The 25599-nt window shown below is 52.9% G+C and overlaps 15 protein-coding genes and 1 non-coding gene across 16 annotated transcripts; 11 read left to right on the top strand and 5 right to left on the bottom strand.

Annotated features, from left to right (window-relative positions):
* Window positions 1–430: 430 nt before the first annotated feature.
* On the bottom strand, window positions 431–1636 carry M409DRAFT_25717 (uncharacterized protein; the record flags this gene model as incomplete). Its single annotated transcript, XM_033807807.1, has 1 exon — window positions 431–1636. The coding sequence occupies one exon, from the start codon at window positions 1634–1636 to the stop codon at window positions 431–433; it is 1206 nt and encodes a 401-aa protein (XP_033664829.1).
* Window positions 1637–2225: 589 nt separating this feature from the next.
* M409DRAFT_25716 (uncharacterized protein) lies at window positions 2226–3242 on the bottom strand (the record flags this gene model as incomplete). Its single annotated transcript, XM_033807806.1, has 1 exon — window positions 2226–3242. One exon carries the CDS (start codon window positions 3240–3242, stop codon window positions 2226–2228), a length of 1017 nt encoding a protein of 338 aa, XP_033664828.1.
* Window positions 3243–4003: 761 nt separating this feature from the next.
* M409DRAFT_57045 (uncharacterized protein) lies at window positions 4004–4669 on the top strand (the record flags this gene model as incomplete). Its single annotated transcript, XM_033813495.1, has 3 exons — window positions 4004–4088; window positions 4149–4306; window positions 4505–4669. 3 exons carry the CDS (start codon window positions 4004–4006, stop codon window positions 4667–4669), a joined length of 408 nt encoding a protein of 135 aa, XP_033664827.1.
* Window positions 4670–4971: 302 nt separating this feature from the next.
* Window positions 4972–5059, bottom strand: M409DRAFT_t50. The gene has a single exon. It is a non-coding gene; the product is annotated as a tRNA-Val (tRNA).
* Window positions 5060–6163: 1104 nt separating this feature from the next.
* On the top strand, window positions 6164–6961 carry M409DRAFT_57044 (uncharacterized protein; the record flags this gene model as incomplete). The annotated part of the gene is made up of 1 exon (XM_033813494.1): window positions 6164–6961. One exon carries the CDS (start codon window positions 6164–6166, stop codon window positions 6959–6961), a length of 798 nt encoding a protein of 265 aa, XP_033664826.1.
* A 905-nt stretch (window positions 6962–7866) lies between these two features.
* Window positions 7867–9207, top strand: M409DRAFT_25713 (uncharacterized protein; the record flags this gene model as incomplete). The annotated part of the gene is made up of 1 exon (XM_033807805.1): window positions 7867–9207. The coding sequence occupies one exon, from the start codon at window positions 7867–7869 to the stop codon at window positions 9205–9207; it is 1341 nt and encodes a 446-aa protein (XP_033664825.1).
* A 92-nt stretch (window positions 9208–9299) lies between these two features.
* M409DRAFT_25712 (uncharacterized protein) lies at window positions 9300–10090 on the bottom strand (the record flags this gene model as incomplete). Its single annotated transcript, XM_033807804.1, has 2 exons — window positions 9300–9387; window positions 9444–10090. 2 exons carry the CDS (start codon window positions 10088–10090, stop codon window positions 9300–9302), a joined length of 735 nt encoding a protein of 244 aa, XP_033664824.1.
* Window positions 10091–10507: 417 nt separating this feature from the next.
* On the top strand, window positions 10508–12616 carry M409DRAFT_57041 (uncharacterized protein; the record flags this gene model as incomplete). Its single annotated transcript, XM_033813493.1, has 1 exon — window positions 10508–12616. The coding sequence occupies one exon, from the start codon at window positions 10508–10510 to the stop codon at window positions 12614–12616; it is 2109 nt and encodes a 702-aa protein (XP_033664823.1).
* Window positions 12617–13350: 734 nt separating this feature from the next.
* Window positions 13351–13896, top strand: M409DRAFT_25710 (uncharacterized protein; the record flags this gene model as incomplete). Its single annotated transcript, XM_033807803.1, has 2 exons — window positions 13351–13567; window positions 13619–13896. The coding sequence occupies 2 exons, from the start codon at window positions 13351–13353 to the stop codon at window positions 13894–13896; spliced, it is 495 nt and encodes a 164-aa protein (XP_033664822.1).
* A 305-nt stretch (window positions 13897–14201) lies between these two features.
* On the top strand, window positions 14202–14822 carry M409DRAFT_25709 (uncharacterized protein; the record flags this gene model as incomplete). Its single annotated transcript, XM_033807802.1, has 1 exon — window positions 14202–14822. The coding sequence occupies one exon, from the start codon at window positions 14202–14204 to the stop codon at window positions 14820–14822; it is 621 nt and encodes a 206-aa protein (XP_033664821.1).
* Window positions 14823–14988: 166 nt separating this feature from the next.
* Window positions 14989–16701, bottom strand: M409DRAFT_57039 (uncharacterized protein; the record flags this gene model as incomplete). Its single annotated transcript, XM_033813492.1, has 3 exons — window positions 14989–16072; window positions 16130–16371; window positions 16429–16701. The coding sequence occupies 3 exons, from the start codon at window positions 16699–16701 to the stop codon at window positions 14989–14991; spliced, it is 1599 nt and encodes a 532-aa protein (XP_033664820.1).
* Window positions 16702–17304: 603 nt separating this feature from the next.
* On the top strand, window positions 17305–18613 carry M409DRAFT_68184 (uncharacterized protein; the record flags this gene model as incomplete). The annotated part of the gene is made up of 5 exons (XM_033817719.1): window positions 17305–17553; window positions 17613–17687; window positions 17837–18079; window positions 18134–18205; window positions 18257–18613. 5 exons carry the CDS (start codon window positions 17305–17307, stop codon window positions 18611–18613), a joined length of 996 nt encoding a protein of 331 aa, XP_033664819.1.
* Window positions 18614–19615: 1002 nt separating this feature from the next.
* Window positions 19616–21386, top strand: M409DRAFT_68183 (uncharacterized protein; the record flags this gene model as incomplete). The annotated part of the gene is made up of 3 exons (XM_033817718.1): window positions 19616–19884; window positions 19939–20063; window positions 20122–21386. 3 exons carry the CDS (start codon window positions 19616–19618, stop codon window positions 21384–21386), a joined length of 1659 nt encoding a protein of 552 aa, XP_033664818.1.
* Window positions 21387–21725: 339 nt separating this feature from the next.
* M409DRAFT_25705 (uncharacterized protein) lies at window positions 21726–22655 on the top strand (the record flags this gene model as incomplete). The annotated part of the gene is made up of 2 exons (XM_033807801.1): window positions 21726–22161; window positions 22219–22655. The coding sequence occupies 2 exons, from the start codon at window positions 21726–21728 to the stop codon at window positions 22653–22655; spliced, it is 873 nt and encodes a 290-aa protein (XP_033664817.1).
* Window positions 22656–23302: 647 nt separating this feature from the next.
* M409DRAFT_25704 (uncharacterized protein) lies at window positions 23303–23695 on the top strand (the record flags this gene model as incomplete). Its single annotated transcript, XM_033807800.1, has 1 exon — window positions 23303–23695. One exon carries the CDS (start codon window positions 23303–23305, stop codon window positions 23693–23695), a length of 393 nt encoding a protein of 130 aa, XP_033664816.1.
* A 259-nt stretch (window positions 23696–23954) lies between these two features.
* On the top strand, window positions 23955–25477 carry M409DRAFT_68182 (uncharacterized protein; the record flags this gene model as incomplete). Its single annotated transcript, XM_033817717.1, has 3 exons — window positions 23955–24212; window positions 24272–24509; window positions 24642–25477. 3 exons carry the CDS (start codon window positions 23955–23957, stop codon window positions 25475–25477), a joined length of 1332 nt encoding a protein of 443 aa, XP_033664815.1.
* Between the last annotated feature and the right edge of the window lie 122 nt (window positions 25478–25599).

The raw sequence follows: 25599 nt of genomic DNA, 5'->3' as shown, positions 1-25599 counted from the left end.
AAGGAAGATGGAAGAGAAGGAGGTGGATGGTGATAGACTGATCTAAGTCCGCTGATTAGCAAAGCAGGCCAGCATCCATTTGATGGACCTCGATCCAATTCGCCTCTAGTCGTGACGTTACCGAAGCTCGGTGCTTGTCTCAGGAATCACGCCACTTTGGAGATGCCAAACCATATTGGACACCATTTGCTAAGACGGGGTATATAAATCTTCACTTCCACCTCGGCTGGCTTAACCATATCATCTCATTTGCTTGCTGCGGCAGACCGCCGCCCATTCATTCAACTAGAACACAGGACGTCGAAGTTACAAGTACACATGCTATCTTCCTCGATCGATTAACGTACAGTGGAAGTGCTCCTTTTGGCGATTAGTTCCATCCCTTTGCAGTTCGTGATTGCCCCCTTTACATAACCCAAAAGTCGACAGCTCAGCAGCAACCCACACCAACCATGTTCATGCCCACCGGGTGCGTAAGAGATCTAGGAAACGCAGGTCGACTCCTAAATGTCAAGGTCACAGCTTGAGGAGGCTGAGGTGGCTTTATGGCACGAGAGATAGGAGTTGAGGTGTCTAGGTGATTCAGTGACGAGATATTCGCGGCAGCCTTGGCCTCCACTTTGTCTGCTTCGCTCATTGCAGGCTGCGTGGATGAGTGGGTGGCGGAAGGCTTTGCAGTCTTCTTGAGGTCTGTTTCGGGCATCTTAAGCTTCAGAGTATGTGAGGAGCTGATGTTCATCGATTCGCGCTGAGAAGACACAGTCGCTCTGATTGTGATATGGCTTGCTCCGAGGTTGATGAAGCTCTTCAGGTCCGAAGTTGCGGCCTCGAGTAGATCTGCTGATGAGACGTGCTGATCACTAGCTCTTGTGAACTGGAGACTCCTTTTCACAGTTTCCAGGTGTTCGTCCTGCTCCTCAAGTTGGGCGGTGATCTCGGACTGTCTCCTCGAAGACGCATTCCCGGCACTGTCATTGTGGTTCTTGCTATCGACAGAATTGTCCGCATGTCTTGGCGAGCCGGGTGCTGAGAGTCTGACAGAAGCCATCGCAGACGCACGTTTCCGTTCGACATCCTCGTGTCGTCTATAGTCACGCTTGTCGTAGAATCGCTTGCCACAGGTTGGACACGCGAAAGGCCAAGCAGACTCAGGGGTGTGCTTGCGGTAGCAGTGTTTCGTTAATTCGCCTGCTGTGTCGAATGCCTCCTGACAGTGCGGCTCGCTGCAGTGATAGCCATTCTCGATTCTTCTCTTCCTGATCGATCGTCGTCGAGGATGTTGATCTGATGTCGTCAACGTTTCGTTGCTTGTCTGCGTGCTGAGAGGGGAAAAGCCATCCACCTCATAGAGTCTCCTCTCGGGGAGTGTGGGTAGACTATGTGCGAATCGATCTTGGTAGGGTTGGGAAGCGAAGCCCTGGTAGTCATTGAATTGTAGTTGCTGTTGAAACGCATCGTTTGGATATATGTGCCAGTCCAGATCGTTGGTGTTGCCAGTGCCATCCAAGTCTACCTCATTCCGCACTTGAGCAGCGTAGTGCGGTATAGACCCAATGTCAAAGCCAAAGTCGTTCGTTGGCTCATTGTCTGTCAAGTGTGGCTGTCCAGCAAAGTCCATACCATCTGCAGGGTCCATGGTAAGCTTCTCAAGATATCCTCCTTCAGGAAAGTGCTAGTAACACAACAAGCAGCACAAGAAACGATTTGAGATGGCACGAAGCAATCCCCGATCGTGAGACCAAGTGACAGAGTGCCTGATTTTCAGTTGGATCGAGCAACCGGTGTGTGCAATGACGTCTCTGGCGATCTTTGCCTGGCGTTCGTGGCTGCAGGCGGCCTCTGGCGGCGAAGGCTCGGCTTGAGAGCTGAAATGGGTCTAGACTTTCGTCGATTTCCTGACCTACAACAAGTGAATGTTCTCAGCTGGAATACGATATAGTGGAGTGAGGTGATGTGTGGTGATGTAGTACTGCTTTTCATACATGGTATGAGCTGAGTTCGTATGGGGTATCTTGCTGAAAGTCATGAACAAATCCCGTGCAATCATCAATGTCGTCACTTGTGCACCAGTGCGTGTCCTTTCCTTCTCCGTGTCTTGATAACGTGTCTTGAGTATACAACCCAAACTCCAAACGTCCTTGCTCCAAGTCAAGTCGAACTCCGTGGTCGATTGAAGGGAATGAATATTTGTCGAACAGTCATTTTCCTTGCTAACGCCCAGAACATTACCCCGATTCGTGTTTCGAAGATGAGAACATGGGCGCGAGGACAATCTCCAGAGTGCGATGGGCATCGGCAGCCTTCTTGGCAGCATGAAGCAACTTGCCCTCCTCGAGACGCCTGTTCGGTTTTTTGTTGCGGTGTTGGTAAAGTAGAAGCTGGCCGTCGTACTTCTGGTAGACGTCCCGAATCTTCTGCATGAGGATCTCAGAAGATTTGACCCCTTCCAAATCGACCTTTTGCCATGTCGCCTGGTCTTGCGTGACCAGTACATAACCCTTTTCGTCTTCTTCGTTGTCGGTGTCTTTAGAGCCGAGCGACAGCGATTGCAGAGCCACGATGAGACTTCCAACGGACGAAAAACTGAGCTTCTTCTTTTTCTTCGATGCCTTCGTTTGAGAGGTGAGTGTTCGTGGAATCGACGCTTGAATTTCATCAGACTCGAAGCTGTCGTCTTTGATAAGTTCTGGCGTCTCTATCGTGGGTGTCGTGATATCCTTGTGTTTCTGCTTAATGTGTCGGCGGACATCTTTTGGCCAGTTGAATCGTTTCGTGCAATGAGGACACCCATGGGGTCGCGCCTCGTCAGGTCGGTGTTTTGCCTGAAAATGCTTCCGAATCTCACACATCAAGTTGGATTTATGCGAGCATCCTGGCCAGGTGCACTTGTAAAGCTCATCGTCGCGTCGCTCCAGCCGCTCTTGCTTCGAGCGCTTGCTGCCATTCCGCGATAGCCCACCAGCAGTTTGGACTTGCAGTGAGTCGGTGCCCGGTCGCTTCAAGGATAATGGGCTCACAACGGTCGACTCATGGGTTTGTTGAATCTCAAGTGGCGACGTCTGCAAGGGAAATGGCGTCTCTTGGCCAGCAAAGCCATACGCCGGCTGCGAGTCCATGTGCAAGGTCTCGCCATGGAGACCGAAGTAAGGAGCCGCCGCGAAGACATCGTACGTACGTTGAGGCTCATGCGACCAGCTGCCGTCGTTCATGTCGTAGGGAGTTCCAGGCATCCCAGTAGCCATGGCGCTTTCTTCGCCGCCGGGGCAGTGCTAGCGAAGGCGAATGTTGCGACGCGCGGTGGCATATAAGACAGTCGCTCCGGTTCGCAAAAGAGGTTGAGGCAGAAACATACCTCAGGAATCAGTCGGAAGTTTTGTTCGATCGCACCAGGCTCTGGAGGCCGCCCATGCTGCTGCGCATTGCGTTGCCCTCGCGAAGTGGCCCGCTGAGGCTGAAGTGCTAATATTGGCATGCACAGCGGCACACAATCGCCGGCCCTGTCGTGCTCAGCTGATGCCAGAGCTCCCACGCCGCCTGCTCCTCACATCCGATCGACAACGCGCCGGACGTGTATAAGAGCTGGCCGCCCGCGACAGCCTGTCGATGAGCACGCAAAGGAGGAAATGCTCGAGAGGAGTGGCAAACCGTTGCTGACGCTCGGGACACCGTCTGTCATAGGCTTTTGCTTACAGGCGGCCGCCGCTTGTTCGACTCGTGGCCTTGTTTTCGATATCATGGCCGCCGACTGAGCATTAAAGTGGCCGCCCGCGCCCTCAGCGGCCATTGTGAGAGGAACACTGGCGGCTTTCCGGCCACGATGGCGGAGTATGAGCGTGGCCGCTGGTAGAAGGGTATATAAGAGGACGGTAAGTGCGACAGAGGTAGGTTCATCAGACAACTTTCGAGCAGCAAAAGAACACAAACAGGTGAGCAGCGTGGGAGACCGCAACTCGAAAGCATTGTTGATGGGTGAGGCAGAATTCAAGAACACTCATCGAGGAAAATGTCGTCGACCAACTCCGCCCTCAAGCTCCGCGAGCTCGCTTTGCGTACTCCACGCCCATATACCTCCAAGATCGCATTGAACGGTGCGCTTCAACAATCGTACCGTGTAAGATGGGAGCTTGGAGGCTGATGTGTTGTTATAGGGACGCTGCGGCCGCAGACCAAGCTTGTCGATAAGCAGGTTCAGAAGAGCTTCTCCAGGGGCAAGAGCGGTGGTCAATATACTGTCAAGCCTCAGCCGAGAGACGGCGAGACCGGTGGGAATGATGGAGGGAAAGGGAAGAGTAGGGAGGATGAGCTGGTGAGCTTCACTGGCGAGTGGACGAAGTAATGACATGGAGGGTGTGGACGGAGGTCGTTTTAAAAGAGAATCTGGGCTTGTTCTGGAGTTTGGCGTAGAGGATGGGAAATAGAGATACCCGGGTTCGTGAGATTTGCGACAGTGTTGCGATAAATATCCCATAAGGAGTTGTTAAACGTTTCAATCTTCTGTACCCAGGCCATAGGCTTTTACACTGTTCTCATCATGCTTTTCGATAGAAGACGTGATGCTGTCGTTCGTTACTCCATGAGCAATCACGAGGAAGAACTCTCTCATCCACCAGCAAGGCTACCGACAAGGCTGTCGAACCCATTGTCAAGTGCTTGCCTGCCCTTAGATTGAATGTTTTGGAGGGCATGTCTGCGTCTGCCAACGCTTTGTATACCTTGTATATTTGTGATCGAGGAATGTCAGCAAAAAAAGGCACAGCCAATCCTGGGAATCTGGGTCATGGCTTTGGGCTCGTATACGCATCGATTCTTCAACGCAGCATGGCAGCGAATTAAAAATCGATTGCACAGAGCTCACTTGATCGTTGCTGATTGAAAAATGGTAAAATTTGCAACTGGTTCCACCTGGGAAGATAAGAAATGGTCAAAAAGGGGCAAAAAATTGAGTATAACAACTTGGACGTATCCAATTGCTATCGCCTGCCAGGTTCGAACTGGCGACCTTGAGTGTGATACAGTAGAACTGTTAGACTCACGTGATAACCAGCTACACCAAAGCGACTGTCGTGCTCGTTGGATGGCAAATGAAAAGGTTGCAATATAAAGGCTTATTTTGAGTGCCGAAGCTCTGCCGAAGGCCCAGGTTGCGCGGGACCGCTCAAATCCAATCCCGTCAACATGCCAGCACAGCCAGACATCAATTAGCCATTGGTCTTGAGTCCTTCGACAAGATATAGACTGTGGAGGACAAAAAACAGCCTTACGCCAACCTGGCTCATACCACTGAGCGACAAGCACCCCTGCCATACGTAAATGGTTTTGATGGTTTCCCTTCGCTCTGCAACCATCAAGAACTCCCCAGAACAGCATTCCGCCCCCACTGGAGTTCGTATAGTGGATATCGGAAAGTCAACGATTTTAGCGCGAATTTCACGTGATCTGAGCCGCTCACTAGCGCCGCTCAGCCTTGGCAGCTCCAACCTCACCACACTAGCGATTTGCTTCTCCACCTACATAACAACTACTTTGCTCTTTCGCTAACAGTTGAAGATGCATCTCCATTGCCGGTCGCTTTCATATTCGAAGGAATCACTTTCTGCGGAGCCATCATATGGCTGCACTATTCCCGCTGGCGACGCTCGAGGTGAAAATCTGACAAGACAGTGACTGAGACTGTGCCTCATGCTCGAGATACTGGTTTCATCGGAAGAACTTTCCAGGCGATCGTCGCCATAAGACAGCACATGCTGACTCTGTTCACTGCAAGCGAGATACAAATCGCGATGTTCGTTGATGCACACATTGCGGCCTTCGGAGTGGTAGAAGCTGCAAAATCTGGCGAGAGAGCAAAGTATTGCAAGCAATCTCGAAACGACGCTCTACACGGTATGTCGACAACAGGTCAGTATGGCTCTAAAGCTCTCGAAAGCCATGCTCGAACAGCAATCTTCATTCATCGCCTTCTTCCCCACAGTCAGGCATCGCTTCCGCTTCATTGGTTTTGGGAATTCTCCACTATAGTATGTAATCCACTTTTGCTGTGCCGCAAGATAATACTTCTCTCTTACAATTTTACCTTAATACAACCTACTCTTAAACCTTCTCTTAGACTACTGCGTAATGTCTCTTTAGCAACATCCATACCACCACCGACTGATCCTAAACAATGGCTCGAGCAAGAAGATCGAGACATGTGTCGGGCCTTACTACCCTCGAGCCCTGGCTGCAGGCCTTCACGCTCGTCGCGATCAGTCTCTCGCTCTTGCAATGGCGCAAATCCTGGACTTTTCGTTTAGCAGACCTACTTGCGGGTTCCATTGCTCTGACTCTACACTTCATTGAGATGCCACTTCTGGCATCCTGTCTGGCCATGGCATATTCGGTCTGGATGTACACTCCCGGCACTTTCCAAGCGCTAGATCTCCCAAGCCACGCATCTTTCATGAGGAGTCTGAAAATCCTGGAGCCTCGCGCCGCTGAGGACGAAGAAGATTGCGGCATCTGCTGGAGCGCGGAAACGCCGCTCGCCGAAGTGAAATGCGGCCACAGGTATTGCACTTCGTGCCTACAGGCCATGGGCGACCACCTGCACACGACTTGTCCGCAATGTGTCAGACCACTATTCAGTACCTACGACCGCCCAGTCTTCATCCTGTCGAAAGCTAGCGTCTGCTGCGCTTCCATCAATGCGGCGCTTTTCCTCGTTCAGGCGACTCTGGAGGTCAAGCAACCACACTACTTCGGCCTGGTTGTCTCGCTGGGATCTATATCGGCGATGGCCTGGTACCTCTGGCATGTACGAGGACTCATCCGGCTGTATGGAGAGAATTGGTGGCGGGGTGCGCCTGGGACGGAGACGAGGGTGACGGGGAATCGGGCGCCTCAGATGGCTTTTGCTGCTTTTGTTAGTGGGTTGGGGCTCTTTGCTTTGAATTTCGTGGCGACGGACGGGATGTTGAGTTGAGGGTTCGGGGAGATTGGGAGGCTTATGTGGTGCGAGGCGAGGATAGATCTACAAGCAACGTGAAGGGATCGGGGACGAGAAAACCAACTTGTCATCGTTTGACACTGGCCTGTCACGTATTAATCATCTTCAACCCCGTATACCCTCGATCGAAAAATGCCGCCGCATAGAAGCCATCGTCATTATTCAGCACGTCCACGTCCTCTCCGAACAGAACGACTCCGCCGAGAGCTCGGCCGCGAGGGCAAATGCCTGTTGATTGCCGCGGAGGGTCTTGATATCTCATCGGCCAAGTGTGACAACTGGGTCAACTTTCCAGGTGACCGTGGAAGCGGTGATAAGATCGATACACCCTCAAGGGTTTAAACACTGTTCATCGTACGAAGAGGGAGCATTGTGAAGATTAGAGGCCGCTGGAAAAGATTTGTGCGAGAGCACCATGAAGTCGAGCTGACTCCAGCCATCAAAAAGGGGCGCGCGGCCATTCTACATACCAATGCACGAGATGCACGGTAATACATGAAAACATCAGCATTTTCCCAAAGCAATGCCCAACAAATCGTGCTCTGGAAGTGTCATCTCAAGCCACGTGCAGTCGGGATAGCGATGTGGCGGCCACACTGGCGTTCATCGGGCTTGGATGCCGCGCCGGTCGAGTGCCGTACTCCGCAGTGGCATTGTACTACAGCACCTATTCCGACTATTGGACGCGATGGCGCTACGGCAGAGAGTTGCTTGTCGCCGTAGGGCGTGAGTGCGATTTTTTTTCGTGTAAAGATGATGGTGATGACTCTTCGAAACTACAACCTTTGTGGCGTCTTCCTTGTGTTTCTGAATCTTTGATATTTTTGGCTACATTCATAGTATCGCAGTCGTAGGAGTATCACGAGATTGTCACGGCGGAAATGGATCTTGAAGCGAGCCGGGTGTCGTTCACTCCCAGGGAAGCTGAGGAAAAGGACACACAAGGCCACAATGTCGCAGAAGTTCCGACCGTCCCAGGACCAGATCCCGACGAAACCACATATCCAGGCGACCGAGGAGAAGCAGGCGCATGTATCGTCCTCGCCGGTTCCTTCTTAACGCTCTTCCCCAGCTTCGGCCTCATGGTCAGCATCGGCACCTTGCAAGAATACTGGCAGACGCACCAGCTCGCCGGCTACTCGTCTCGAGACATCGGATGGGTCTCCGGCATCTTCGTGTACATCGCGCTGGCGGGAGGGATTCTGGCGGGACCTCTATTCGACCGACATGGCCCTCGGCTCATCATGCTCGTGTCGAGCGTGGCGTATCTCGTCATGGTCTTCGTGCTGGCGGAGTGCAAGGAGTACTGGCATTTCATGCTCTGTCTTGGGTTGCTAGGAGGCTCGGCGGCCGCAGCTTTGACGACGACGGGGCTTGCTGTTGTTAGCCATTGGTTCAAGACTAAGAAGGGCCTGGCGAGTGGCGTGGCCATGGTGGGCAACTCTGTTGGTGGTACTTTGATTCCACTCGTGTTGCGGCACTGCTTGCCACGTTACGGCTATGCCTGGTCCGTGAGGATTCTCGGGTTCGTCTTCCTAGCCTGTCTCGTTGTTGCAAACATGCTCGTGAGGTCCAGATTTCCACCCTCCCCGGATGCGAAGAAGGCGAACATCTTCTCCCTCGAGCTCTTTGGCAGGGGCGACTTTACCTTCTTAACCCTCAGCGTCTTCGCCATTGAGGTCGTTCTCTTCGGCGCGCTGGGAATTCTGCCAACATATGCCAGCGTCAGCACGGACTATCCGCCTTCGACAGGGTTCTACCTCATTGCAGTCATGAACGGAGTCTCGTGCTTTGGCAGAATCCTCCCTGGCTTCGTGAGCGATTATATTGGTCGGTTCAATACTTTGCTCATCATGATGGTGGCCACACTTATCTTCATTCTCGTCATCTGGCTGCCTTTCGGCACCACGTCGCTGGGCGCTTTGTATACCTTTACGGCACTCTTTGGCTTCGGTACCGGTTCGTGGATGGCTATGGTACCCGCGACTATTGCTACGCTTTCGGGACCGCATCATTTTGGTCGGTACTTTGGGACTTCCTACTTCGTCGCTTCTCTGGCTACCTTGATTTGCATACCGATTTCAGGGGAGTTGGTTGAGAGTATCGGTGCACAAGCTTTGGTCGGATTCTATTCAGCCGTCCTTTTCTTGGCCATACTACTATTCGCTGCGAGTAGATGGTTTCTTCTTGAACGACGGTGGAAGTGGATTGTTGTTGTCTAAGATAGAGTTCATAGTGAGCTTTTAAAACGTTGATGGTATCTTTTACAGCATGTACACGATTGGTCTATCTCCTGGCTGCGGAGCAAGCCAGATCAAGGTGCCTGAGTCTTTCCAGTATGCGTATCGCGCTCGTGGTATCGCCATTGGCCCTCTTGTGGCTGCTCCTCGAGGTCTTCCCATCTAAAACTCTTGTTAGTATCGAAACACATTCACATGCCCTTATGTAATGAACTTACACCTTATTCTGCAACATGGTATCCACCAGCTCACTCTCACCCTCAGCAACCTGAATAACCTCCTCCATCAGTCCCGCGCCAATCTTGCTCTCGATCTCATTGACCTGCTCGGCGGTCAAGGATGGCTCGCTCTCAATGTGTGGAAGGGCTGCTCTCTCTGCAATGAAGTCCCTTCCCAAGTCCTTCTGATATGCTCTCTCCTTCTTTGATTTGATGCCCTCTGGCATTGCCTTGTAGTCAGGATTCCGATCGTCCCATTCCTCCAGCTCCGCAGAATCCTTTGTACCCGACTTCCACACGATATTGATCTCCCTCTCCCCACTGGGTGTTCGAAGCTCAACCTTGCGGAATGCTTCAGGGTGTTGGTCGACGATGGGCTCCACGCGCTTTTGCCATTCGGACAGCCCAGCTGGTCTGACAGATTCGACGATTTCCATGCGGTGTTTGGTGAGAGCTTCGAGAGACTGTCGGTAGACGGAGTGCTCTGGGAATTGCTTGAGCTTCTCGAGGGTGCTGTGGTAGACATAGAGCAGCGTGGTTCGGGGAGAGGGGTGGGTGAAGAGGCCGGTCAGTCCAGTCGGCGCTCCCGGCTCGAGGAATTGTGAGCTCCGCTGCACGGAGGCGAGTAATCTGAGTGCTGCCCTCATTGTTGTGGTGTGGAGGGCGCAATGGGTGGGAGGAGGCAGTTGATGATGTCGAGCTGCAAGGTACTGAGCATGTGTGGTAAGAAGATTGCCTCGTCGTGATTGGTCTGATTTAGGTTGGCGGCGCGGGAACGCCGAGCAGCGGGAGAAGCGTCGAAGGGGTGCATGCGCGGCCAACGACAAAGACAACGACACTTGACCTCTCCATTCACCACCACCACGACTCCTTCCCACACTCGCTAGCAACACCAGACCTTCCGACATCCGAAGCAATAAACCCACCGCAGCCTCTCCTTCACCCCATCCCAGTTCAGCCGCACGCGACAGACCCAGCGCATACCCCGACGGTCCAAAGCTCTTGGTCTCACTGAAGTCGCCCTCCCGATTTGACGGGCCTTGAGCCCTCACACATCCACCACTATGCGCGGCTCCACCATGTTACGATGGCTTGCGCTGCCACTGCTTGCCACGGCCTCAGTCGTAGAACAGCCCGTGGGCAAGAGGCTAGTCAAGCGAGAGGAAGAGCCGGCCGATGGCAAGACAACCACCTTCAACGACAAGACCGTACCCGCATTGCCTGAATTGACGGGCGATGCCATGGACGAGTCTATCAAGGACGGATACTGGCTCGTCGAATTCTTCAGCCCGTACTGCCATCACTGCACTGCATTTGCGCCTACGTGGCAGACTCTCTACGAATACTATTATACATCAGAACCACTACCACAAACGCCAGGTTCAGGCGAGTCGCATGATGATTTGAACAGCTTCAAACGATATTACAACTTCAACTTCGCCCGGGTAGATTGCGTCGCTAATGGCGATGCTTGTTCGAAGAAGGGTGTTCAGTCATTCCCCACGATTGTGCTATTCAAGGATGGTAAAGAGGTGGAGAAGAAGACAGGAGCCAAAGATCTGGCAGCCATGAGCAAGTGGGTGGAATCCGTACTCGAGACGATTAAGCCAGGTTCGAGACCGAAAGGTGGCCCGAAGTTGCCAAAGGTTGGAGACAAGTCTGCACCCGCAACACCCTTGGAGGCACCTGTAGGCAAGGACAGCGATGAAAAAGTTACGGCACCTGCGAAGTCGACTGCCACAGCCACCAGGATTGAGACGCCTACAAAGGAGACACCCAACCCGAGGGGAAAGTCCGTGCCTTTGACAGCAGAGGACTTCCAACGCCTTGTCACTACGACTCGCGAGCCTTGGTTTGTGAAGTTCTACGCACCTTGGTGCCACCACTGCCAGGCAATGGCACCCAACTGGCAGGGCATGGCTCGCCAGATGCAAGGATCACTAAACATTGGTGAAGTCAACTGCGAGACGGAGAAACGACTGTGCAAAGATGTTAAGGTCCGTGGTTATCCTACCATCCTCTTCTTCCGCGGCGGCGAACGAATCGAATATGACGGTCTCCGTGGAGTTGGTGATCTTGTCAGCTTTGCGAACAAGGCAGTGTCTGTCGCAGATGGCATTCTCGATGTCAACGCCGCCTCTTTCGAAGAGATGGAGAAGAAGGAAGAGGTCATCTTTCTCTACTTCTACGACGATGCCACCACCAGCGAGGACTTTTCCGCTCTCGAACGTCTCACTCTCAGCTTGGTCGGCCACGCCAAGCTCGTCAAAACGAACGACACCCTCCTTAACGAACGCTTCAAGATCAGCACTTGGCCACGTCTTCTCGTCAGCCGCGATGGCAAGCCGACTTATTATACCGGCCTCTCACCTCGCGATATGCGCGACTTCCGAAGGGTGCTCAACTGGATGAAATCAGTCTGGCTTCCAATCGTTCCTGAGCTCACAGCATCCAATGCTCGTGAAATTATGGACGGAAGACTCGTCGTTCTTGGCATTCTATCTCGTGACCGACCTGAAGAGTTTGTTGCTGCGAAACGTGAGATCAAGAATGCCGCTCTAGAATGGATCGACAAGCAGACACAGGCGTTTCAACTCGAACGGCAAGAACTTCGTGATGCCAAGCAGCTGCGTATCGAAGAGGCTGAAGATCGCAACGATCAACGAGCTCTACGTGCAGCGAAAAGCATCCGCATCAACATGGACGATATCGAACGCAAGGAAGTTGGTTTCGCCTGGGTCGATGGCCTTTTCTGGGAGAGGTGGATCCGGACTACCTTTGGGATCTCTGTTGCGGACGGGGAGAAGGTCGTCATCAATGATGAAGACAACCACCGATACTGGGACGTGACAATGACCGGCAACCCGATTGTCCCTAGCCGAACGTCCATCCTCGAGACCCTGCCTCGAATTGTCGCCAACCCGCCCAAGATCGCTGCAAAAAGCACCACGAATGCCATTGGTCATGTCTGGTGGGTCGTCAAGGGCCAAGTCTTCGAGCACCCACTTGTATCGGCTGGCATCCTTCTGGGTGTACTGATCGTCGCCGCCATCTACGGACGAAGACACATGCCGACGACATTCGGCCAAGGCGGATATATCAAACTCAGCGAGAAGAGCGGTATGAACGGTATATTGGGTGGTAATAATGGTGCACAGGGGAAGAACGATTAAATATTGCGGTTTGAAATGCATTGCAATGGCGTTTTTGGAAATGGGAAAGCGGTCAAAGCGGGTCATCCGGTTGTGTCAAATCGAGCATCTAGAGGATCTTTGTTTGTAGTAATGACGAGTATTGACTATATCTCTCTGCAGCCGTCTGGCACTTTTTCTGTCGACTTCTCGAGGTCTTCTCCTGAGCATATAAGGCGGGATGACCAACGAGGATGTTCAAAATCATGGAGCTTTCGACATCACCGCCTGCCCGGGCTAGAACGATTGAATAATAAGGGTCTTCACGCAAGATATCGCCACGGAGAGCTGGCTGGCTCCAGAGAGAACGCGTTCGTATCCACGAACTCGGTACCACAGCGATCGCCAGAATCCATTCGATTCGGGTTGAGAAGTACAGAAAACATCACAGCTTGGACATTACTATTCGACCAGTCGCATGTCGAAGCGAGGGAGAATGGCGACCTTGGATCTTCAAGAGATGACGATACAAGGTCCATATAGGTGGAAACGAGAAATACGACATTTGAAGTCTACCTGCGCGTAGGATGACCCCTGGAGGCCTTCCTAATCTCGTGGGTATATCAAACTTTATCTGCTTCAAGATGGGTGGACACTCACATACGTGGACTCGCGTCTTCCTGGACAGGCTGCTGAATGTCTAATCGATCGGAATACAAGAAGACGCCGCTCCTCTGGTGCTCTCGTTGGAAGGAAGGCGTTGAACCGATCACAATATGTTCTGCCGACGACTGCCCACTCTGCTCCTGAACCTCTCCGTCCTGGCTCTAGCAACACCAGAAACCTACCCACCATGGCAGAAGCCACACTGCAAGCATCCATCGGTCGTCAGCTGCTGCGAGTCCTTCTTCACAGGCAACGACGCGCCACCAGGACTCGGCATAAACCTCGCCTGCTTCGATCTAGGCCCCACGGACCTACAATGCGTATACTGTGAGCCACCCGAGCCATAACCCCAGATAAACGACTCACATCTCCTCTCAGCCGAAACGAACGGCAAAGCCTACGACTACTGCATCGGCACCTGGGCCTGCTGCGAAGTCGACGTCCTCTCCACCGTCGCGATCCATTGCACGACGCCCGCGAATGGAGGTGCGTGTGCTGGTTTCAGCGTCAGCGACTGCACGAATGTTGGGGTCCGATGGCCTAGCTGTCTCTGGGGCCCTTCTCTTGATGTTGGCGCGAATGCTTTTGATAATGTTTTGGGGGATACGGTTGTTGATCGGATTCATAGTGGTGGGAAGCCGTCTGGACCGCACTGATGGGGCGGTGGTGTCTTGGGGTTTGCTAGACAGTCGGTGGCTGTGAGTATGGAGAATGTCTAAGAGTCGAACGGGTAGTAGACTGTGTGCGACGTTGATCTCAGATTGTGACAATGTCCTTTTCCTGAAGTGAGACAGGCGAGTCGAGCTGAATCGGTCGAGTCTCAACTTGTTGAGCCTACACATACTTAAGGATAGGCCTGCAGCCATCAGGGAGTATTCCTCAGCAAAACTTTCTGGAAACAACTCGTCTTCTCAACTGATCAAGACAGAAGCAGAACCGAACCCCAACTCCTAACCTCGTCATGGCCAACCCAAACCCGGCCCCACGCACCCGCGCAGACTTCTTCTTCACCGGCTGCGGATGGAACCAAATCGACAGTACAACCACTTGCCCCATCTGCTACGACACCACCAAATGCCCCGTCCAACTCGCATGCCACGAAAGCCACATCTTCTGCCTTGCGTGCATGTTGACATGGTTCCAACAACCAGGCATCAACACCTGTCCAATCTGCCGCGCAGCGCTCTTCGCTTTGGAAGACGAAGACGAAGACGAAGAATCCTTGCTGGACTTCCCGCAACTCATGGACCGCGTCCGCCATCTCACCGAGCAGCGAGACTTCGACGGAGCGCTTGACTTCCTGGTCGACCAGGTCGAGAGGGAGAGGGTTGAATTGATGGAGCCAATGCGTGCGTCACCGCGGATCGATGATGACCGTCTCGGACTCGATTGGCACCATGTGCTTGAGACGGAGGAGCAGGTTGCGGTTGAGACTGCTTGGATGGATGCTGAGGAGGTGGTGGCGGGGAGGTATCGGAGGTATAGTGATAGTGAGCTTCTGAGGGTTACTGAGGAGGTTGTGGATGTGGCTGGAGAGGTGGTGCTTCGGTTCTCTTGGGGTGGTGGTGCGAGGGAAATTTAAAGTAAGCGACATTCTGTGTGTTGGAACGATGTACTGTTGCTGATGGGCTCAAGGTCTTGGCTGGAAGAAATAATGTCGATGAGGTGCGTAAGTACTGACATATCTGTTTATATTCCAAGGTGAATGATGCTCGATCCAAATCCTTTTCAAACGTCGACTACTCTACTTAAATACTACGCTTCCCACGGCTTTCGAACGGTAGAGCTAGAGCGAGGAAGATCAAAAGACCAAATAACCCAGCACAGACAAACAACGGAGCAGTCGTCTCGACATTCGCATAGCTCCCCACGATAACGCCCACGATGCCACCGACACGATTCATCACCACACAAAGCCCATACCCCGTCGCGCGATGAGCACTCGGCAAGATCTCAGGGGTATACGCATAGATCGTGCCATAGTAGATATTCGACGCGGCGGAGATAGCAGCCGAGACACCGACATTCTCTGCTGGCGTTTTGATCTGCGTATATCCGATCTGCAGAGCTGTGGTGATAGCCGCGCCGACAGCCAGCGTGCCACGACGACCGAAGAGACGAAGCTCGACGAGCACGGCGGCGATGATGGGTCCTCCGAGCCCGGCAACTTGGTTGATGGCGTAGTTCCTCCAGGTGATGTAGTTGGAGTTGCTACCGACATCTGCGCCCCGCGAAGAGAGGTAGTATGGCAAGAAGACACCGTATAATGGCGAGACCATGCCGATTGTGAACCAGTTGAAGATGATCATGAAGGTGGAGTATGCGAGCATCTTCGTCTCGAACAGTGCAAGTATGTGTTTTCGCAGACGAAGAGCCGACCAAACTGACTTTTCAGTGTGCAGGACGCGACCTTGGGCGGTGAGGGTCTCCAGACGCAGGCTGATGGGTCGGTTGTACTTTGTGGACAGCCCGGCCAGGAGCTCGTATGCTTCCTCATCTCGGTTCTGCGCGCAGAGCCATTTGGGCGTTTGCTGCATTCTCACAATCAGGACGCGGAGGATTGCGACCACCAGGACGAGGCCTCCGGCCGTGAAGTGGAGGTATCGCCATCCCATGTTCTCCCCTCGGGTACAGGTTGCCGGAGTGGCATCTGGAGCGCAGCTGAAGTTCGACATGAACGCCCACGCGAGGAGACCTGTGATGGTGTATCCCACGGCCCACCAGATGCTCAGAAAAGTGACCAGCCAGGCATGCGAGTGCGGGAGGAACTCGAGGAAGTTGGTTGCGTCGAGGATGTAATTTCCTCCGGCTCCTGCTGAGTAGATGGCTACCCTGGTGAACAGGTCAGTGTCCCGCAACGATTGCTTGTCACACGCTTCAATGACTTACATGGCCGAGAAGGAAATGTAGTTGGGCATCGCTCCGGCAATAATGACAAACACCGAGCAAGACAGCAAACTGGTATTGAATGCGAGCTTGCGTCCGATAATATCTGCTGAGAAACCCCAAGCGGCAGCACCGACGAGCAGACCAATCTGAGAGGCGAGAGCGACTCCAGCAAGAGGAGGATTGGGAGCTCCATATTCTTGAGTGACGGCCGGTTGTGCGATTGACTGGCAGACGACGAGGAGCTGGACATCAGGTCAGTGATCATGCAGCTTTGAGGTTGTGGTTTGGGAGATACTGACCGAATCAACAGCATATCCAAATCCATTCAGAAAGAACAACTTCCAGTGCCATCGAGTCATCCCAATCTCATCGATCGTAGAATTAATCAAAGCCATCTTCTTGGTAAGAACTGGATCGGCTCCAGTACTGTCGTAGACATCCTTGCCTGGATCGAGGACATCGCTGGGTTCACTCCCCGTATCAGACACCCTTGAGTCGACGAGATGTTCATTCTTGCCAGCACCCGACGCAAATGTCGAGACATCGGCCTCGTTGCCTTTGGGAGTAGCCATGCTTGATTAACGATCTACGCTAATTTAGCAACAAGCAGGGGATTACTCAAACCATGCGCACGCGCACAAGCTGCGTAGATGTATAAAATGGCTCGATCTTCCACGGAAGTTTTGCAAAGCACGCACATCCAGCCAGCAATGGCGACGCCCACGAGGCTACACTACTACCGGCACCGCACGGCATATCTCGCCGATAAAGATGCATTTTCTCATTGGTGAGGGCGATTACACGCCCTGTGATACGCCCATGGGGAGGGGTACGTGGTAAGCATGAACGCGTACCAGGGTTCTGGAATACCGGGACGAACTTCTTTCCAGATGCAGGAGTGGAATTGTTGATGCTGGAAGCTCACCATAACTGGCAAATGACGCCAGAAATCCTGCGATGGGACCATACATACAGCATGCATGGCCAGCATGGGATGGGGACGTGATACAGCTGGAGCTATGTGAGCTTCGTCGTACCTTGCAGGACGGGCTAGCTCAGCGACGATGAATCAGTCATCCTTTGCGAGGTAGGCCAACATATTAAGAGGCGCGAGGATGTCGAGACCCCTTTCCAAGCTCCTGGGTCCGTGAACGAACCACGAGATTGTACTCAACATGACGACCATCACCCAATACGGCCTTACCGAGAAGGCCTTATCCTACCAAGCACCACACCCAGCGGTCGCAGAGAAAGAGACGAGCAAAGATCGCGCTGCGTTCGCCGATCCAGAGAAGAAGTCTCTCCTCGCAGCTGCCACGAAAGTCAGGCATTTGACTCCATACGTTGGAACCGAGCTGGTGGGCGTACAATTGAGCCAGTTGAACTCCCAGCAGAAAGACGAGCTCGCATTGTTGGCGGCCGAGGTGAGCATACATTCAAAACATGCTGTGAAACGTGCGTACACTGACAAGAACTTGCGTAGCGCGGAGTCGTGTTCTTCAGAGATCAGCATATTGATATCGATCAGCAGTATGAGCTCACGAAGCACTATGGTGATGTATGCAGATAAGGCCTCTCATGTCGGCTTATCAGCTTGGCTTACCTTTGTGCAACAGCAAGATCGTGATCCGAACCAGGTCGATCCACGACATGTTACGATTCTAGGCCGTGATGAGTGAGTTCTGCCGACATCTCCACAACTTGAAGACGACAAAAGCTGACAGCGGATCCAATTACAGCGATATCCGGGCATACTCAAACTATGGCGCGGATTACCACTCGGATCACTCCTTTGAGATTAACCCTCCAGCATACACTATGTTGCGTCTCGTCCGTACGCCGGAGACCGGAGGCGACACTATCTTCACCTCTCAGACGGCGCTGTACGACAAATTGAGTCCCGGGTTCCAGAAGCTCTTTGACTCGCTGCACGCTGTGCATAGCTCTGAGGTGAGGTTTCTTCGAAGATGCATGGGAGAAATAATAGTGTTGATGAACTCCTAGGCTGGCTTCCTGAACTCGGTGAATAGAGGCGTGACCCCTTTCCGTGGTCCAGTCCGCCGTGAGCACCCATTGGTATATCTTCCGTCCTGGCCATTCAAAGTCAAAGTGTCTGACTTGTTATAGGTGCGAACTCACCCCGTCACCGGCGTAAAGTCCCTCTTCTACAACCCATCGTTTGTGATCCATCTTTCCGAACTCAAAGGCCAAGAAGCAATCCACACTCTCAACTTCCTCCGCGAGCACCTCCACGCTGCGGACGACTTGACCGTGCGCTGGAAGTGGGAGCCCGGAAGCGTGGCCTTTTGGGACAACCGCGTGATCGCCCATCGTGCGATTCCAGGAGGCTATGATCCGGCTCAGCGAGAGGGCAAGAGGACGGCTGTATACGGCGAGAAGCCTTACTTTGATCCTAAGAGCGAGAGCTTGAGCGAGAAGACCAATAGATTGGGCGTTGGATCGAGCGTCAAGATCACGATCTAGAGAGCCACGTGGGGAAGAAATCGCTGGTGCACACGTGGTCTTTGTTCAATCGAAAAGCCTTGTCGATGGACTAGACAACATCAGCGGCTGACCAACCATAACTCACTTACTAGCTTCAAGGTCTGGTTTCCAGGTGCAAAATCTCCTATCGTCAAGCAAGGCCGAGCATGGGTAAGACTTCTTCGCCCCTGGCCCCTTTCTTGGCGAGTTCGACGACACTCCTCGACCAGGCTGCTGAGATCACACTGAGTCCTTGACAAGACTCTTTCAGATCCGTCTGTCAGCATGTTCTTTTACAGCCAGCTCTATGCACGATATTCAACTGCCGGGCAACTTATCCAGCGGTGCCGTTCCTTGGCTGATATTGGGTAGTATCACAAAGTATCAACGATCGCAAGGAAGCGAGTGTTGGCGAGGCCGTATTTGTTCTTTTCTCAAGCATTACGACACCAAGACCGGCAAGACGGCTAATCAATGTGGCAGGTGGTATGCCATAATTCTGCAACTACGATTGCTCAAACTAGCTCCACAATGTCGTGATAGTGTTCACATCCGCGCTTCGTGCAGGCTAGCGCGGCAACTCACCAATGACCACTCCCAAACCGCACGCCATATACACCAGACGTGTCGACGGCCTCGTTGAGAAGCTCTGAAGGTAAGCATCAACAAGGTTCCAAGAAGTGGCCTCCACCTTGTCACAGGGACTATCAGAACTTGGCGTGGCAATTGACAGTCGTGATGGGCTTTTTCGCGGACGATAACGCACTTCAGCGATCCTACCACACCTCCTCGAACATTGATGCAACCGCATGGCGTGCTACAGGATGAAGTCTCGTCGTGGGACCCTGGCCATGCGGTTCCTGTCGTTGGGAGCGGACGAGTCCCGACAGAGCACGAGGCCCGGTGCTTAGGCTGAGAGAAATACTATATGACGGCGTGATAACCAATTGATCGTCGCACCAACTCCGAAGTATCTCTTCTGGTGTCGACACGTTTATAACCATGGCGTCCCAGATCGTGACCGCGGACGACAAGTCTCTGGACTCTCTGCCGCCGAAGTACCCTTCAAAGGCTGCCGATGTTGCCGTTGATCCGGCATACGCCAGCGACGTCGACGAGGCCGATGCATCAAATCCATTCCGAGACCCGAAGGTTGCAGAGTTCTATCGGGATCTCTATGAGAAAGTGCAGTACGAATGTCGTCACGAATTCGACCCGGAGCTGGAATGGACTGAGAAGGAGGAGAGGAAGATTGTGCGGAAGTTAGACTGGTAAGGAAAGACTTGGTACTTACAACTCTGGCTATGCTAATGACAATCTTATAGGCATGTCACCACATGGGCATGTATCATGTTCTTTGCCCTCCAGGTGGATCGATCCAACATGAGCCAGGCTGTCAGTGACAACATGCTTGATCAATTGGGTTTGACCACGAATGAGTACAACTATGGTCAGCTCACTCCTCGTTCTCAAAGCCTGCCAATACAAGCTGACATTGACGTCCACAGGGCATACCATCTTCCTCGTATCATTCCTTCTGGCCGAACTTCCATCCCAGTTGGTGTCCAAGAAGCTGGGGCCGGACCGATGGATTCCGATGCAAATGGTATTGTGGTCTATCGTTGCCGCCTCACAAGCTGCCCTCAACGGCAAGTCCAGCTTTTATGCCACTCGAGCGCTCATCGGTGTGCTCGAGGGAGGCTTCATCCCGGATCTTGTTTTGTGGCTGTCGTATTTTTACACCAGCTCCGAACTTCCACTACGCCTATCCTTCTTCTGGACCTCCCTCGACGTTACCTCAATTGTCACAGCACTCATGGCATACGGACTTCTGCAAATGAACGGCATCCACGGACTAGCTGGCTGGCGATGGCTTTTCCTAATCGAAGGCCTCATCACCCTCGCCGTCGGCGTTGCCTCGTTCTTCCTTATGCCCGCGTCGGCGGTTTCGACCAAGACATGGTTCAGACCCAATGGCTGGTTCAACGATCGAGAAGTCGGCATCGTGGTCAACCGCGTGCTACGTGATGATCCTTCGAAAGGAGATATGCACAACCGCATGGCGATTACGCCCTCTCGTCTATGGCGAGCTCTGTGTGATTACGATCTCTGGCCCATTTACATCATTGGTCTTGTCGTCTTTCAACCATTCTCGCCACCGAGTACGTATCTGACTCTGTCACTGCGGAATCTCGGATTCGGCACGTTGAACACGAACCTCCTTACGATACCCTCGACCGCGGCCAGTATCGTTACCCTCATTGGCCTTACGTGGCTCAGCGAACGTGTTAACGAACGCTCTTTCATCGCCATGCTACAGAATATCTGGGCGTTGCCCTGTCTGCTCGTTTTGCGCTTCTGGTCGGGAACTATGGAGAACCAATGGGGAACATACGCAGTCATCTCCGTCCTCCTCTCGTACCCATACTGCCATGCAATCGTCGTGGCATGGGCATCACGCAACTCGGGATCTGTTCGCACAAGATCAGTATCGGCCGCTTGTTATAACATGATGGTCCAAGTCGGTAATGTTTGCTCTGCGAATATCTACCGGTCCAGCGATGCGCCAGTGTACCACCGCGGCAACAGCATTCTGATCGGGCTCAATATTCTTGCGATTCTGTTGTACCCGGCGACGAAAGCGTACTATATGTGGCGAAATAAGAAGAGAGAGGAGGCCTGGGACGCTATGACTCCTGAGCAGAAGAAGGATTATATTGAGAACACGAAGGACCAGGGGAACAAGAGGTTGGACTTCCGGTTTTCGCAGTAGGTACGGTCGACTGGGGATAGCTCACTTCATTGCAAACCAGAGTCTTTCGATGTTTCCAGTTTCTTCACGAAGTCGTGTCGAATGCCGCTCGGATTGAGTGAATGGCTGCTCGAGTGAATGCCACGGCAAGTGAATTGAGACTTTCTGTGCGAGACACGGCGTCTTCACAAAGACTTCAGACATGCTGTCTTGAGGACCGTCTTGAAGGTACGACATATTTTCATACCTTCTCGGAATTGCACGCCTCCAGAGCATTTTCTGCTTTGTCCTTGCGTTTACCTTACGCAAAACACCCTCCTCCTGCTCACCCCTGAAGCGCCCTTCACCAAGCCCCTCACCATGCCAACTCGCGACGAGTTCCTCGACACCGGCCTGCAACCAGTCTCCAACCCAGCCGAAGGCGTCCACTGCCCAATTTGCGACGAGGACCCGCCCGTCAACCTCATCCGCCTCCCATGCCACGAAACCCACATCTACTGCCAACCATGTGCCGTGCAGTGGCTGCAGCAACGTGGAGTTAATACTTGCCCTCACTGTAGGACAGCTCTTTTCGACTTGCCTCCTGAGGAGTTGGTTTCGGAGAATGAAGAGGATGGGGAGATTGTTGATGAGGACGAGGATGAGGATGAGGTGGTAGATATGGAGGACGAGGACATTTGGGAATACGAGGACGAGGATGAGGATGACAATGGGAGTCTCGCTGGCGGATACTATGCTGGTGACGAGGAGGAGGAAGGCGATGAGCCAGATGAAGCCGACGATGCAGGTGGAGAAGGTCAAGGAAATCCAGGGCAGTAAAACACGGCGGGGGAAGATGATGAGTCTAACCAAGCGTTGCGCGAGGACATATTGGCCGAAATCCGTGGAATGCGAGAGAGATGTTTTGGTCCTGGCGTCGATCATGATCGTCTAGATCGCGAGCTGTTGGCGAGGGTCGAAGCAAACAGAGACGGTGAGGACCTCTTAGATGACGACGATGAGAACGACGATACGGATCGCGAGTCTTCGTCGTTAAGTCATGAAGTGCAGAGGCGTCGTCGTCAACTGCGTATTGATTCTGGCGATTTGCGTGAGCAGCTGCTGGCTACGGAGGAGGAACGATCGAGAAGCCCGCCACGTTCTACATCCGGCGATGATGAGCAAGAAGAGGAAGGCGCCGCTAGTGACTTGGCTGCCCCGGCCGCCCATGGCTCGAATTCAGGTGATGGCGAGCTTTTGGACCAGGATTGGGAGAAACGAGCTTACCTGGCTGATGTCGAGTCCGAATGAGGAAGAACAACATTACTTTGTTGTGTCGCAAGCGTTCGCGAAAGGCAGAAATAACGAGGAGGATGGACAAGACAATGCCTGACGCTTCAGCCTGTAACCAAGGGTTCAGCATCATGAAGGTAAGGCTGCAAGTCGTGGGTGGGAGGGAACAAAATGTCTTTTCTCTGGACTTGGAATTGCCTTGGTTCAAGAGGACCTTCACGCTTGGACGCTATGTTGTGGACGTCTAGCTTAGTGTGGAAGTCCAGCTTGAACAAGATCGAAAGATACATGAAGAATAGCTAGAAAGACAGTTCGTTAGCCCATGGGTCGGTCCTGAATGGAGATGAATGAGGGCAATATTCAAAGTAGGGTTGAACAGCCTGACAACAGATTCCAGTCTTTGATTCAAGCAATAGCATTGTTACGTTCGAACAAAGGTCCTTGTCGAGTATCTTGACCTTTGTGCTGCGGTCAAAGCGGCTTGATGGGCAGTCAATGCCATTGTCGACCTGGCACCAGTGGAGATGGTATTTAAGATGGTGTCTGGTACCTCTCAGGTAGTCTCTATAGTTTCAAGAACATTAGCTCGCACTGTCCTTGGCACATTACCCCGAAGAACTCACCCAGCTCAGCACCCACACAGTCCCCGGAGGACTGACCTAGCAATGCCTACCCGCGCCGAGTTCCTCGCCAGCGGTATGTTGCCGGTCACGGAAGGAGGCGAGTGCCCCATCTGCACCCAGCAACAGCCCGCTAACGCTCTCGTCCAACTCCCTTGCCACACGAGTCACGTCTATTGCCGAGACTGCATCACCACGTGGCTCTCACAGCCACGAGTGAATTCTTGTCCAGCCTGCCGCCAGCGTCTCTTCGACCCCGACCCTATCGGCAGCAACATCGTCGCCAACGGCATGACCATCGCCGACTTGGCTGCGGATGTACAGGCACGAGCGCATCCGATATTTGACAACACAGGTGAGCTTGAGATCGCCAGGGACAGACTCAGACAGAGATTCGAAGAGCTGCTTCGTGCTACGGAGGACGCTGGTAGGAGGTAAAGTTGAGAGGTCAACAAGGAGGTGCGGTGATGCCTGAAGATAGGCTAGTGTACATTATAACTACGTTGAGCGTCAATATCGCGAGCTTGTCGCTAGCGTCAAAATCAATAAATATCCACCCTGAACATTCACTTCTTTCTTTCCCAATCGCATCACTTTCGCAGCACGTTCTGGTGACTTGCGCGATGGACATTCGGGCTGTAGAAATACAGCTCGATTCTCTTCGGACTTCCCTGCGGTGATCAACACTACACCCAACATGCCGCGACTTGTGCGACGCGCGCCGCTCATCGACCGCATCAAAGCCTACCTCGACCCATACGACCTCCTCCTGTGGATCGCGGAAGAGCTGAATGACGATGCATATGATGAGTGGCTGAAGGTCTGGGCTACGCCGATCGGTATTGGCCTCAATAGCGTCTTCATTTTGGCAAGAGGAGCAAGCAAACCATACTCTGGGTCGGACGATGTGTTTGGAGATGATGGCGGCAAAGGGAGTGGATGGTTCGCATGGATGGTGTGTTATCTCTTGGAGAATATAAGAAGATGTAGAGAAGATGGCTGATGATACTACAGTGCGCATTCCTTGTACACTTCCTGACATTCTCATGCTTGGTCAACACACTGTACACTTTCTTCCGCAAGCGTCACTACCGCATGTTCGAGCAGCCAGTGGACCTGCCACCGGAGACACCATCAGCACATCGCGTGCGAGTAGACAGCTCTCCAGCATCCTCTTCGCCTCTGCGGTATATGCAAAGCATCATCTCGAATGCGGCCACTTCTCGTGCATACCCCGATGCGGAGCGTGAGGGTAAGTACATGCTATTCGACGTCATCTCGGGCACCTTCAGAAGCTACGCATGCTATTCATTCAACTTGATTGCATTTCTTTTGACTTCACCATTGGGCCGGCACATCGCAAACCTATGCTAACCTGCCGCAGTTTGGGAAATCAGCATTTGGGACCCCAAGCCTTTCAATCTGTCTCTCTTTACGATCTTCTCGCCCGGCCACCTGGTGATCTACTATCTGCTGCTTCCGCCAGCGACTCTGGATCCGCGACCGTCCGTCACCATCATGACTGCCGTTGCATTCAGCGCGCTCCTGTCATTACAGCTCGGATTCCTCAAAACCTCATTCAGTCAACAGTCGAAAGACAAAGCTCTTGTTCATGGGGAGGTAATGAACGAATACGACACGAAGTTCGTCCATCCATTCCTCAACCGCCCGGTTCGCGACGTTGGCATCCAAACTCGCGAAAGCGCTACTTCGCCTCAGGGCACCAAGACCCGTGAGGTCGACATTTACACGCCTACAACGATCGTCAAGCGAGGGTTCAGGACCAATCCGAACACAAATTACGCTAGCCAATACGACCCAGACAACTTGTCAGCCCAGCCATCAGTGTCGAGGAGAACCTCCGGCTACGGAATGGACTTGAGCACGCCAACCTTGGAGACTCCGACAAATGGCTACGTCAACGCCCAGACGCAGTCATACTCTCGCCCGAGCACTGGTGTTGCCGACTTCTCATCACCTCTCAAACCGCATCACGAACAACTCCGACAACGCAGCCCTATGAAAGGCGACGGAGGAAGCATGGGCGTGTATAGTCACGCTGCAAGCCCGCTGAGGAAGGCTGTTAGCACCAACAAACTCAAAGCAGGACGGGAAAGCGTTGATAGACGCGGTGGAACTCCTTTGAAGAGAATGAGTACGCCGAACGACCGTGGAAGTCTGCTCAAGGACGAGCGCAGACGGGAGAGTGGCCGATTTTAGTCATTCGTCTAGCTTCCCGTCTGCCTGCAATTGTAGTAGCCATGAAGATTTTGCGCCTGTCCGTCCATTGTCCTCCTTTTTCTCAACATTCAGTCATCGTTTGTTTCAGTACGCTAAACCAA

The sequence above is a fragment of the Zasmidium cellare genome (assembly GCF_010093935.1).
Source record: "Zasmidium cellare ATCC 36951 unplaced genomic scaffold M409scaffold_28, whole genome shotgun sequence".
Lineage (NCBI taxonomy): Eukaryota > Fungi > Ascomycota > Dothideomycetes > Mycosphaerellales > Mycosphaerellaceae > Zasmidium > Zasmidium cellare.
This window is presented reverse-complemented; position numbering and strand designations above follow the sequence as displayed.